The sequence below is a fragment of the Aulostomus chinensis genome, chromosome 2 (assembly GCF_037954235.1).
Source record: "Aulostomus chinensis isolate RoL2024-O1b breed Wild chromosome 2, RoL_Achi_v1.0, whole genome shotgun sequence".
In the NCBI taxonomy this organism is placed as follows: Eukaryota; Metazoa; Chordata; class Actinopteri; order Syngnathiformes; family Aulostomidae; genus Aulostomus; species Aulostomus chinensis.
The window spans coordinates 26,825,642-26,839,760 of NC_141321.1; the positions used below are offsets into that span (position 1 = coordinate 26,825,642).

At 42.4% G+C, this 14,119-nt stretch overlaps 1 protein-coding gene across 4 annotated transcripts in view; it reads left to right on the forward strand.

Annotated features, from left to right (window-relative positions):
- The window catches only part of LOC147269620 (semaphorin-4B-like), a 57,288-nt gene that overhangs the window by 38,723 nt on the left and 4,446 nt on the right, over nucleotides 1-14,119 (forward strand). For all 4 annotated transcript variants that reach the window (XM_086187979.1, XM_086187971.1, XM_086187962.1 and 1 more), the window contains 8 exons: nucleotides 100-198; nucleotides 2,181-2,292; nucleotides 2,715-2,831; nucleotides 4,472-4,629; nucleotides 9,305-9,486; nucleotides 12,814-12,964; nucleotides 13,328-13,538; nucleotides 13,647-13,762. In XM_086187979.1, the coding sequence (XP_086044105.1) occupies nucleotides 100-198; nucleotides 2,181-2,292; nucleotides 2,715-2,831; nucleotides 4,472-4,629; nucleotides 9,305-9,486; nucleotides 12,814-12,964; nucleotides 13,328-13,538; nucleotides 13,647-13,762 (1,146 nt within the window). The remainder of the gene's footprint in view (nucleotides 1-99; nucleotides 199-2,180; nucleotides 2,293-2,714; nucleotides 2,832-4,471; nucleotides 4,630-9,304; nucleotides 9,487-12,813; nucleotides 12,965-13,327; nucleotides 13,539-13,646; nucleotides 13,763-14,119) is intronic.

Consider the following 14,119-nt stretch of genomic DNA (forward strand, 5'->3'; position numbering starts at 1 on the left):
TGGATTTTATAACGCACGCACACATTTTATTTCAGGCAGAAAGAAAGAGCTCTCAAGAAAAATCCTGGTCCTCATGTTATATTCTTGTTCCCCATCTAGACTGATTGCTTCAATTACATCAAAATTCTTCTGCGGCTGAATAGCACTCACCTCTATGTCTGCGGCACCTATGCCTTCAGTCCAATCTGTGGCTACATAGTAAGTGTTCTTGTTCATTTTCTGTTGCTGTTAAAAAAAAAAAAAAATCATATTTCTCTCAACTTCTCTTCACCAGAGCAACCTTGAATTTTTATACATTTTCAGATTTAGAATCAAGCTCTTTTATCCACCATGTCAGTATTGGATCTGTTGTGAAGCATAACTGAGTCCTGCTGAGGCAATTTAGCCAGACAAGTCAACAGGGGGTACAAGAGCTGTGTGGTTTCCAGCAGTAGATCTGTTTATCTAGCGGAGGAACACATCGGGAGCGATAACCAACAGCAGGATGACATTGATTTCAGTGATGGGGGGGCAATTGAGCTTGGCGATATCTCAGCTCCTAAAACAGGGCATTAAACTTTCCCCTTTGACGTCAGACAGAAAGAATAACACAGGACGTATCACACTGAACATGACTTGGCAGGACTCAAGGGTCTGAACTCGGATTCCAGGCAGCTCTTGGCCCACTTGGTCCGAGTGAACCCTCATCATGTTGACACAGTGTAGAACTCAGTGCGTGGGTGTGTTTGCGTGTGTGTCACCCAGTCCATTCCTAGCTGGCCTTTCTCAGAGATAAATATTATTAACATTATTAAATGTTTTTGTAGAGCTCTTCTCAAAACAGTCAGAAGGGGTTTTACAAAATCAGAATCCTGAAGCCAAGATGAAGATACATTAAACAATCAAAGGACAGACTTAAAAGAAAAAGCTCTTGTGAACTCTAAAACAGTCATCGCTAACAATGAAGCATGGGAAGCCATCCGCTACGCTTCTGTTGTTTAATTAGGTGATAGGAAAATGATGCAGGGAGTTACAACTTGCCCTGATTCACTACAGAACAGCTGACAATGTTTCAGATTTATCATATGAACCTCTCACATTTTAAAATGCACAATGAAAAATTTCCGGCTGGTTGCTAAAAAAGCCTTGGAGCCTCTTGAAATTTATTTACGATAGTAGGAGGAAAAAAAACCCCATGACCCTCAACTCAAGAAAAAAAGTTAAAAGTTATATATAAAAAAGATGATGCACTCTGAGGCATTTCGGGAACCAGCCTTCTTCAGGGAGTTCATTGGCTGCTGTTTTCACTGTTGAGTCAATCATAGATGTGAACAAAAGAGGGTTTTGAATGGACAAAAGAAGGTTACACTCAGCGTTGTTCATGTCTATAATTCCGTGGTTCATCTGCCACAAAATGCTGACCGCTCACTCTCCTACGAGACAATAAATAGGTCCAGCACGAGCCACATTATTTCTGCTTTAATCACTGGCATTCAGATTTAGACATCTGTTAACCATGTAATTCAAATACAAACATTTGCTGGTTGTAGTTTCTCAAATGCAAACATTTGCCATGTTTCTCCATTTTGTATTATTGTAGACTGAGTATCCTCAGTCGAAACAAGTGAAGGCATCACCTCAGCTTCCCACATTGCATCACAGTTTAGTTTGACACTCCCTGACTACGACAACATCCGTCAAACTCCCTGGCCGGCGTTTGTAACACACCAGGACACACTGCACTGATGTCATTTTATATTTTCTCAGGCTGGATGAAGCTCCTCCAGAGCAAAACAGACATTCTTTTCCACTGGCTGTGTACATGTTAAATGTTCTATAACCTTCCGAGTGACAGTGTCTGATAATCAGTGAAGATTTTGTCTCTTTCATTCAAGGTGATAGCTTGACAAGATCAAACGTAACTTCTAACCAGCTCAATAACTGTCTAGGTCTTTATACAAACACTGACTTCTTTCACTATTTCAGTCGTGTCCATACCCACCGTGCACAACAGTGCATTCACCAGACAGAACTATTGCATGCACAAATGGCAAAACTCCCCAAACATCAGACCTGTCTTTGTATTTAAATGACAAAAATAGAGAGTGACTTTGCTTAGCTAACGTTGGCTCACCGTTTCTGTAAGTAGGATGTAATAGGGCTGTGCCTCAGGGACATTTGCTGTTTACGTCTGTCTCCAGAACACGTCAACATTCACACTGGAAAAAGACGAAGTGGGCGAGGTTGTAATGGAAGATGGGCGAAGCCGCTGTCCCTTTAATCCAGAGTACAAGTCCACTGCCATCATTGTTGGTATGTAGTCTTAAAAGACTTTTGTCTTTCCTCTGACATGCCATTTCAAACATTTAACCACCAAAGAACAAGGTGTCATTATTGTCTTGTGAAAACAGGCTCAGCTGCCCCTGAAGTGACTTTGATGTCACTCACAACTTTGATTCAGTAATGAGTCACGATGTGCCTGCTGATGATGTTTGTCTGCGTCAGTCCGTCTGGTAAATGGCCAACAGAGGCTGTTTGTGTTCAGCTTCTTTAACAAGCAATCAGTAAATAATTAGCTAGTTGTGAGTGGAAGAAATGATTTGTGTAATCCCCCATTCAGACTTTGTTGTTAGGGTGCCAACTGTACACTGTAGGATAGAAAGCCCTCCGATGATGATTTATTTATAATGGATTATGTGTGATCATTAGCTAATTAATTATTTCTCTTTCTTCAGATGGTGAATTGTACACTGGTACTGTCAGCAACTTCCAGGGGAATGAACCAGTCATTTACAAGAGTTTGGGTCAGGGGACTGCACTGAAGACAGAGAACTCCTTAAAATGGCTGCAAGGTAAACTTCACCCCATCAGTTGGTGCTGTGTTTTTCTTCTCTTACGTACAGCTCTGAAAGGTAGGGATCATTTGTGAGTCACAGTCGCTCAAACATGCTGTCCCAGTGTGTTCCCTGCCGTAGCTCCCCGTCGCAGAGAAAAACAAGCTACAAGCTCAGTAAAAAGCAGAACTGTGAGCGGTTCATCAGTTTTAATGCTTCTGGGCGAGTGAGGTTGGGTTTTAGCTCGCCTGGCAGTAGCATGAGACTGTAGCCAAACACTCATTGCCACACCATCAATACAACACACAGGTAGCAACACAGGTTGCCGGACATCGGCCTTCTAAGCCTGGTTGTATGGTCCCATCTGACCGTACGTTAAAAAACATTCATGTCCAGCTTGTTGTTTCACTCTCAAACTCTGCATTGTGCTGCTCTGTGGCTTGGATCAGGGCCACATAGAAATGTTTAAAGGAGCATTGCACCCTTTCATATCCTCCACTTCACAGGAAGATGACAACTTAGACTACTCAGCAGTCATTGCGCCTTACAGGAGCAACAAATCCCCACAGGAAATGACATATTTTAAGGTTAATGATGTTATCACCATAAAAAGCAATACCTTTTGTTATTAATCAGTTGCTCTAATATCTCTTGGAAGTTGGTGATTCATAGCCGCATGAATACAATAAACAAGCTTGACTTTGGTTCTCAATGCTAATGTTAGTTAAAAACACAACCAAACAGTTAAGTTTAGTTTTATTTGTCAGGGAACATGTACAAAATACTTAAATCTCAGTTATGGACAAATGGTGCGTTGCACCAGACACTACGAGCTGTTTTCCATCTGCGGCACATTGCTTATTATGCTTGCGGCAGCCTGTTGGTGAGGTCCAAGGTGTTAAGATCACCAGAGGAACAGAAGGAAGAAGTGATGTCTATGTTACGGATGTTGTAGGGGGTTTCAAATTGAGGGATTTGGTCGAGGTAAGTTCCCACAGCCTGTAAAAAAACAAACAAAAACACAACTGCACACTGCAACAAGGTGACATTTAAAGCAAATTGCTTTTCATCAGACTTACAGCAATACAAGATACCATCTCAATATACTTGTGATGGGGTCACAAGATTCACTGACTAATTTTTTAACTTTATTAAATTGTTTAGTTGAAATATTTGAGTCTGTATTGTACAAAGTTGTTGCTGACATATACAGTAGGCTCAGGCTCAGGCTGCATTCCACCATCAACGGGAAACTGTTAATGCACGCTGTTGATTGAAATGCAGCTCATGAGCAAAGACAAGCCCTCTTAGATTGCGAGAGCTCAAATTAATTGCAACACATGGACATCAAAACGGCCTCAGCCAGCTGGTTTGCCACAGTGTGCTGCACGTGGCACATGGTAAAGACCTCTTTTGTCTCCAGATCTCTAGGTAATTCATGCAGAGTGCCCCTGATGAGATCTCTGAGTATGGCTGCTGAATGCTGCTTCCTCTATTCCTGCAGGACTGTATGTCACAGCTCTACTGGGAAATTTTATACAGTGGTGATATTTTGTAGTTTGATGAAATGGCTGAAAAAGTAGTTCCCTTGCATGAATTATTAAAGCAAAACATGATGGACACTGAATGTTTCCTTTTGTCTCTCTCTCTCTCTACAGATCCAGTCTTTGTCGGCTCGGCTTTTATCGAGGAGAGTCAGCCGATGGGTAACCCTGTGGGAGACGACGACAAGATTTACTTCTTCTTTAGCGAGGCGGGGAAGGAATTTGACTTCTTTGACAACACCATTGTGTCGAGGATCGCTCGTGTGTGCAAGGTAAGGCACCTGGGTCATTTCACAAGACTGTCATGCACAAGTAAGAGGCACAGCAGCTTTCTGTCCTTAATCCTGATACAGTTTCCTCAAAACAAAACGGGGCATTCGCATGTCAAGGCGTGCCAGAATGCTTGTCACGCCGCCCGTGTTGATGCAGTGGAAATACTGTACGTCTGGTGCATTTGAGCTTTTTCTGTTTGACTGTACAAACATGTTTGCACAGTTTTGGTTTGCCCTAGCCTGAATCATCCTCCCCTACTCCCTCCCTTCCTTTTTCTCTGCAATGTCACCCCCCACCCCCTCCTCCTTCCATCTCTCACAATGTCAGCTGCACCCGTCCGTCCCTCTGGCTCGTTGCCTTTCTCCACCAACACTTTGAGCTTTGCAGGCATTATTAGTATTCAAGGGTGCTTTGCAGCAATATGAAATGCTTTTTCCACTCAACTGCGTGGGCTTTTTTTTTTTTTTTTTTAATTCTGCAAGCAAAGCATGCAGCGGCTACTTGTCTTTTAATTTGTCGATCCCCAGCTCCATTCTTGAGGCTTTAGTTTATCCGATCACCCCGAATAATCAGTGTCAGCCCTTTTCACCTGTCATCAGATCAATTAAATGGCAATGAAGCCGCTTGATATACATGCATTCAGCATCCCTCCCTGACTGATGCCTCCTGTTCATGGAGGCAGTAATGTGAATAATTGTGGGGACAGCATGTAATCTTAACTGACAGCTTAATGACTTAGTCCTGCTAGGCTTTGGCTCTCGCTGCTGCGACACCTCTTGCAGCCAGCGGAGCACCTCCTAGGTTCTATATATGGAAATCACTGACAGAATGGCCCCCAAACTGTGGCAACTTGCTGCAGACGAGCCGAATGGCATTCTCTGCTCTCTAAAGTGCTTTTATTTCACTGTGAGGCAGCAGACTGCTTTTTTTATTGACTGACATCTTTTCAGATGCTGTCGTGAGGTAGCACAGTCGTGCTGCGGGCAGTTTGCTCTCCTGTTTGTTCGGTTAATGCCTAGAAAATACATGCATTGAAACAAGTCACAGCGTGTTATTCAATTTCTTGATACATTTTATCTGATTTTATACAAACTACTGTACGACAAATTACAGGATTTAAAGCTCAAGATGTTGTAATGTCACCCAGGTTATAAAAGCACTTGGAATTCTTCGCATTGGAGGCTCTATTGAAGAGAGATTTATGAGAAAGTTCCCACTCTGCCAAGGAGGCAACGTGGATGCAGAAAATGAACTAAGTATCATTAAAATCTGTTCACGCATTTGTTCCCAACCAACCGCCAAAGATGGGTCTTTGAGATCACGATCCAGAACCCAGCTGAAAACCGGGGCTGTGCAATAAAATCAATACCACAATATACTGCAATATTTTTTTCACTATACTGTATGGATATTCCAGCCCATAGTATCAATATGTTATCTCTGTATATCGTAATAAAGTAGTACCTTGACATGCATCATTAAAGTACTCGTTAAAATCCATGGCCTTTCATAAAATATGCTTAGATTTTTTGGGGGAGGATATTGTTATTATATCAGAAAATTGTTTATCTGGGTCACACATCCAGAACAATAAGGATGATTCCTGGGATCATTTTTCATCCAACCATTTTAAAATTTGATTGGAATTTTTCAGTGACAAGTCCAGAAGTACCGCTAAAAGCTACTTCCTGCCAATGACCTAGAACAGTCTCCAGGATCCACAAGTTGATCTAGACTTCTTCCAAAAATTAATCAATTGTTCCTCCCAATATTATCTGTCACTCCACCAAATGTCATCCAAGTCTGTCCGTTAGTTTATGTACACTCCATACTGCATTTTCATTTTCAATGTACGTGTGCTGCTCCTCTGTCTGGCTCGGGTCTGCAATGCTGCAGGCTTTTACCAAATCCACATGTTTTTTTTTCTTCTCTGAAAAGTGGATCACATGTGAGCACACGCCCCGTGTACTCGTCCAGTGAAGAGAAACTCTTGAACTTGAACTGAGTTAAGTAACAGCGAGGTATTAAGTCTCCTCCCTGTTAGCTGGTATCTATAACACCCTGACAGAAAGCATGTGCACCTTCCCAAAGCCCCCCAAAAAAAAGTGTTTTTTTTTTTTTTGAAATATTTGAGACCGTTGGGGTGTGTTGGTTAATCTTGGGAGACACCTCAGAGAGAGTGTGCTAGATAAGATAAATGTGAGTGTCTTGAGTTTTTTTCATTATGCTAACTACTGTTTACTTGGGTTTGCCAAGTAATTCTGCTTCCGACTTGTTTTTCCTCCCTCTGTTCCTCTATGTCCTCCTCCCTACGCTCACTCCCTCTTGTCTTTTGTTTATTCAGGTGTGCACACTGAGGGGCTGTGCAAAGCAGGCAGATTATACACAATGTGGAACCGCTCTTCTTTACCTCCGTCTTTTTAAAAAGCAAGGAGTCTAGAATGTAAAGTTTAGACGTGATATAAAAGAGCGGTGTAATACAGCACAAAGCATGCCAGTCACCGAGGGAGTGGTCCATGTGTTTTGAAAGAACGAGCTGCCCAGCGGAGCACAGCAATAGACAGCTGAGAGGGCAGGAATGTGGTCTCCTCATTACGTGGACAGGCTACTACCACATCCTAGTAATTGGCTTCCAGGCCCTGCATCGGTCCCACGAGGGATTGTTTGTGTGGAAGAGTACATAGACGAGGACACAGAGGTAGTTATAGTTTTGCATTTTATTATCTCCTCAAGGGTGATTCACTCCCTGTGCTGTTACGGGGGAGTTGTTCAGGGTTTTAGAGACCGTCCTGCTGCTGCGGTGAACTGTCCTGAGACTGGGTGAGACCAGTTGTTTTGGTCGTGTTCTTCCTCCTCCTCCTCCTCCTCCTCATCCTCCTGTGTTTTCTAACTTGCTAGCTGTACTTGAGAGGAGTTTCCTTTGGTGTGTTTACGAGCTCTTTGATAATAACTAGCCTTGGCAAAGTCATCAGATTACTGTTTTTGTGACAGTTTGGTGGCCTCCAAATGCCTCCACGATATCTCAGAAGAGAAGTGATTTCAAAGAGTGAGTTCAAAAAGTTTAAATTGCCTTTCATTGACTCACCACTGGGGTCTCTTGAAGTCACAAAGAAGTTTCCATCCCTTTTGCGTGACTTTTTGGTGACTCCAGAATTCAGAAAGCGCAAACCACACATTTTTTAGCTTGATGCTACAGGGAGAAACAAATTTCACACACACACACATTTAGTTTCATGCAGTGTTTTACTAAATTAAGTGTACGTTTTTGTCTACACAACCTACATCAGAGCAATCAAGACTGAAAGATGGACAGGCAGGTGAATTAGGTGCACCATTATTGGCAGTATGCATAAGAAAACAGCCGAACTGTTCAAAACAACCATTTACAAACTCTGAAGTCTTCTTTATCGTCTGTGTGTGCAATACTGCACAAGCATTTTGTGTCCTAGGGTTGTTTTTTTATTCAGCTTAAATCCAAGTTTTTGCAGATTGCTGAGCTTAAGGAAAGATAACGACAACTTGGGTTAGACTGGACGAATCATGTGAGAGTTTTATCACTGACGTTTTTGGTTACGCACCTATGTATAAATATAGATATGAATTTCTAGAAATGTTCGTTTACCTTGTCCAACCTGTCAGCGAAAGCATTGGAGTCAGATTCCATGATTTGTACATCTACTTGCCCAATTAAATTATATTGGATCACGCTCTGATTCTGTTCTTATTTTTTCATACTTCATGTAAATAATTTTGGTAATTGTCTAATATAAAATTTTGTCTAATATTTTATTTTTGTTTTTTTTCATATTTCATAAATATTTTTTCTTTTTAAATTTATATTATCCTTCCTTCTTCTGTCTGTAAAGGCTGCTGAAACTATTTAATTTTCCCCAGTGTGGGATAAATAAGATATTCTTATTCTTATTCAGATGCATGTGGAGAGCTGCATTCTCCTCATGGTCAGGTTTAACTTTGACACTCAATATAAATACACCACACATAGTTTATGTTCCTCCAGAACAAATGATTCTAACACTTCAGCAGGACTTGGAATTCCTGCTTTTTGAGATTACACATCTTCAAAATCAGTAGACACTCTCATTTGCCTTCCTCCGGATTCCTGTTTGACCTCAACAGCACCCTCTAAAGAACAAAGAAGGGACTGCAGCTACGATGCAGAACGTTGCAAACCTGTTTTAACTGTTTTTAGCTGATTGTATTAAAGCTGGTCTGTTACCAGGTCAGAATCTTAATAGTGCTCCGACTTACTGATAGTTGGAGCAGTAAGCCATCAATCCTCTGGTGTGAGCAGTGTTGCACACTCATCTGTTTAATTTGGACATCCTTTGTTCATCCCCAGTAAAGATCATTCTCCAGCATTTCATGGTATTGATATTCATGCAGAGCCTCAATCCCCAGAGGATGATGCCTAGTTGCGTGTGGCCCACATTTCCTTCTCTTAAAGGAGACAAATGTCCCAGCATCCTCTTGTAGTTCACCTTCCTCGTCACAGCATCGCCGCCTGTCAGACACCCACTGACCTCAGTGTTTGCTCCCTCGGCACCGCCTCTCCTCTCATATCACCTCGTGCACCTTAACCAATGTTCAGTTCTGTGTGTTTATTTCGGTGTCTGATCTGTCAATGAATAACTTAGGTGACGTATCTGTGTGCAGGGTGATAAGGGAGGCGAGCGGGTACTGCAGAAGAAATGGACCACCTTCCTGAAGGCGCAGCTCTTGTGTTCCCTCCCTGACGATGGCTTCCCCTTCAACATCATCCAGGACATGTTTGTCCTGAAGCCCATGGGAGACAGCTGGGAGAGCACTGTCTTTTATGGCGTCTTCACATCCCAGTGGTAAGATAGCTGTGACAGTACTACTCACTTGGAAACAAAAAAATGACACAGTGGCTGAGAATAATAAAACACTTCCATCCGTCACACCGACTCCTTTATCTCAGACATGAAACAGTAAATGGTTTGCTAGGAGCTGATGTTCCCTGAATGTGTGAGCAGTTCACATATTGGCATACAAAGCCATTGCTTCTGCATGAACTTACTGTCTGTCTTTGTCATCAAATGTGATGATTCATTTATTTTATTTTCTTGGAGGCTTGAATGAACCTTTATTGGAATATATTTTGTGTTTTTTTTAACAAGTTTTATTGGTTTTCAACAGAAACACAAAAAATATTGCATTTTGCCATCATATCAATAACAGAGATAGATACAAAATAAAATGAAATATTGCCGTCCATCTATCAGTGAATTCAGTGCTTTAGTGGTATCTAAGCCATAGCATCAGTCATTTTTTACATCTTAATTACTAAATTCTAAGGGTAATTTGCAGAGTAAATGTGTTTTGTTCACTAACTGCTGCTGGCTCTGCAAAAGTAAAGAAATCAAAATATGCATTTTTTTTCAACTCTTGGTGAATTTGCGTGACCCTGGGTCACGACAGCCATTCAGGGCTGATATTCTCCAAACGTCCTGGTGGAGACGGGACTTCTCTGTCTTGTTCTGGGGCGGTTGGTGATCAGGAAGAGGACGGACGGTCGCCTGACTTGTCCTTCCCGGCCGATAGAGGCAAGCCCGCGCTACCGGAGGAACCGTTTGCCCGAAACGCCAACTGTACTGGACAACCGGGGCCAGCAGGGACCCTCAAATGGTGGGTCACCTGGTTAGGACCAGGTCTCTAGGACCTGGTGGGCAGGCTTGGTTGAATTACTAGAACCTGACAAAAAATAAATAAACTTACCAGTAAACATACAAGCTGTCCACTTGACGGTGTCTTGATGGAAGGCACAGCATCCGGCTTCCAATTGAACTTGCTGGTGAAGCCCATTTTTTTTCTCCTGCCAGTTGGTGAAACAGTCTTGTGTGAAGCATTGACTGCAAACCAATGTGTGGTTCATTATGTTGCTCTGACCAAGAAACCCCATCCATTGTTCTCTCACAGCAGTGTAGATCCATCCATCCATCCATTTTCTACCATTTATCCTGTTAAGGGTCGCGGGGGGCTGGAGCCTATCCCAGCAGCCTTTGGGTGAGGGGCGGGGTTCACCCTGGACGGGTCACCAGTCCATCTCAGGACCAACACATAGAGACAGACAACATTCACACTCACAGTCACACCTACGGTTAATTTAGAGTATCAATCAGCCTCGTCCCCTCTTGCATGTTCCGCTAGTACCCAGAGAGAACCCACGCAGACACAGGGAGAACATGCAAACTCACACAGAAAGTCCACACGCTCAAGCCGGGGCTCAAACCTGGAACCTTCTTGCTGTGAGGGGACAGGGCTAACCACTGCACCACCGTCCCGCCTGTTTCAGTAGATTGTGAAAGTTAATGTCATTATCTTTCTTCTTAGCATTGCAACCCGCTACAGCATCTGAGCGGACGGAGCAGGGCAGGAGCTTGTGGCCCGCCCAGTGGCTTTGTGACATGTGAAAGCCAGTCTGCCTTAGCCTGCCTTCAATGGTTCACAGTGATTTGAATGCAGAAATACTCAGAAATGCAATTTTGAACTTAGTTTCCTCAAGATATGTCCTCTAGCATCAGAAACACGGCACATGAACATGAGAACAACATGAAAAACATGATTTTCATTGGAGCGAGTCTTTAAAGGCCCCACACACAGCATTTGCAAGGCGGTCCCCTGTGCCCTCAGTCCCATTCATCGTGTATTTGTTGAGTGATGCAAGACCCAATTTGCGCCAGGAAAAGGGTCTCGATTGCGCCTGTGCACATCTCAACTTGGGGGCAGTGCTCTGTGACGATACGTTGGCCGGCATGTTCAGCCTGAAATAAACCTGGAAGCAACCGGGTTTGTTTTGATGTCTCAGTTATGACCACGCTGACGTTTATTCACTTGATGGAGTTTGATTTATGGGACTGGTGCAGTTTATACACACTCGCACACACAACAAACTTTGAATCCTCCCGCATTCCTACATGGAGACACACTCGCACAGCTTACACAAACCATCGAGAGCAAGCTTTGCCTTTTTAATATCCGCACTCAAACTTGGCGAGCCGCTTTATCTTGCTTGGCTCCTCTGAGTTTCAAGCAGACGTAATGAGCTTAAACACTAACAGGCTCATGTAACCCCAATAACTAATTAATGTATCAACAAAATAAGGGTTTTATTATGCAAACTAGTGAAGTGGCCACACTACAGCTGAGAGGTTGCTGCTCCAGTTTCCTTATTAAATGACTAAAAAAGCAGGAAAGATGGATGGTAAATAAAAAAATCATTTGACACTGTAAAGAAGATGTAAGACCTTTTTAACCTGCATTCTCTCTGAAGGTCAGCATGGGGCAAATCTGCTGGGAGCAAAACAGATGTGTGATTGGCTTCTTAAATACAGCTTGGTGTTAATTTTGTACATTGAGGATTAGAATAAACAATGAAGCAGGGTATGCTTCAGGGCATGACTAATTTTTGATTGACAAGTTGCTATTAAGGCAAGTCCTTCCCTCTCAGCCAAATATGGTCACCTCCCACTGGCATTTTCAAGTTATCAGTTTTGAGCCCCCAAAACAGCTGTGGTCATGCTGGCTATGTCCACTCATTTTACACAGTTTTGGTAAAAAAAATTGTAACATCCTGTAAGAAAACAGGAAGGAGTGTGTAGCCCATATTTTCATTTCAAGAATGTATGCTTATTCCTATTCATGATCACACCGTGTACAATACACAAACAGCTAGATTTGGCTGCCGTTCACATTTGATCCGACATCCATTCTGATTCCTTTGCATGGAATCCCGATCAACAATTAATTTTTGGGGTATTTTAATTTCCCAGTATTAACAAGAAAATCTAGTGGTTTGCTAATGTTAGCAAATAAAATGTGGCACACTTTTTCTGCATGAAGTTTTGAGGTGTAACGGTACTTAAAGCAGCTTTTGGTTTGCCATTGTGCTGACTGTGAATTAGGCTTGAATGCTTTGTTGGGGTGGCCTCACACACTCTTTGTCTAATATGCACTTTACTCACCCAAAGGTACCAAAATTTGGCACCAATTGATGTATCATTTTTCAGTATACATTAGCACAGACATAATTTGGTCAGTACCTTCTAAAAAAAAAAAAACAACAACACCCCACCCCCAAACAATCCTTCAAATTCTAGAAGGTTACAGAATTTAAAACAAAGATGCATTTTTTTCATACGCAGGTATAAAGGAGCATCGGGCAGCTCGGCTGTGTGTGCCTTCACCATGGCTCAAGTGGAGAGAGCTTTCAGTGGGCGCTACAGGGAGGTCAACCGGGAGACACAGCAGTGGTACACTTACAATCACCCGGTACCAGAACCCCGGCCCGGGGCGGTAAGTGGATGTACAGTAAAATTTATCACACTTAAAATACCTTTTAATCATGCAATTCTTGGCTAAATGATAGACCTCAAGTAAAGCATCAACAGTAGACTGATGCAGCTGTTGTATCTTGAGGTTTTACCTGTGATTAACATTTCATATTGCGGAGTAAAAGAAGGGTGGAGGCCTCAGTTTTAACAGATTTGACACGCACAAATTAGAGACTGATATCTGTTCTGCTCGCATGCGATGATAGCCGACTCTTAGTTTAATGTACATCAAAGTGACTTGGTGTATTCATGGTGTCTGTATATTTCTAGTTCTACTTGAATAAGCATAGATTTAATTTTTCATGTCTAATTTACTCTTGCACAGTGTGTGACCAACCACGCCAGGCAAATGGGAATCCAGTCATCCTTGCACATGCCTGATAAAGTGCTTAACTTTGTCAAGGATCATTTCCTGATGGACAGTGTGATCCGCAGTGCTCCCCTGCTGCTGAAACGCAGCGTGCGCTACACACAGATTGCCGTGCACAAGATTCAGGGCATGGAGAGGGCCTACGATGTTCTCTTCATTGGAACAGGTAAAGTTTTAGATTTGAATAGAGTAGACCAAACAAACAGGTGTGATTTTTTTTTTTTAATAAATAAATAGTCCGAGTTGTTTTACACTCATTCTGCGTGTCTTCCAGATGACGGAAAGCTTCACAAAGCCATCAACGCCAATGACAAAATGCACATCATCGAGGAGATGGTTCTGTTTCCTGACCCCCAGCCTGTGCAGCACATCGAACTTGATCCTCAGAGGGTAAATCATAGCTCTGTTGTTATTATGTCAGTTCTTACTTGCATCACGTCTTCTCATTTCAAATTCAAATTCATGTATAGGAAAAAAATGTGGAGGAGCTAAATTTACTGCACAAACACAAACTTGCTGTCCTCAGGGGCCATTCCATTGAGTTTTCCTCTGACTTATATTACCGTCTGGAACAGAGTTTATGATCCTCTCTGGCATTTTGCTCAGAGCTAAATTTCATTACCTTTCTCTCTTTATGACATAATAGACTCTCCCAGGGCTAGCAGCCAAACTGCAACCTTATCTAAGATTATGTAATTCTAATAAAGTCCTAGATACATTCTGTGAATGTATTTTGGGTTCCAAATA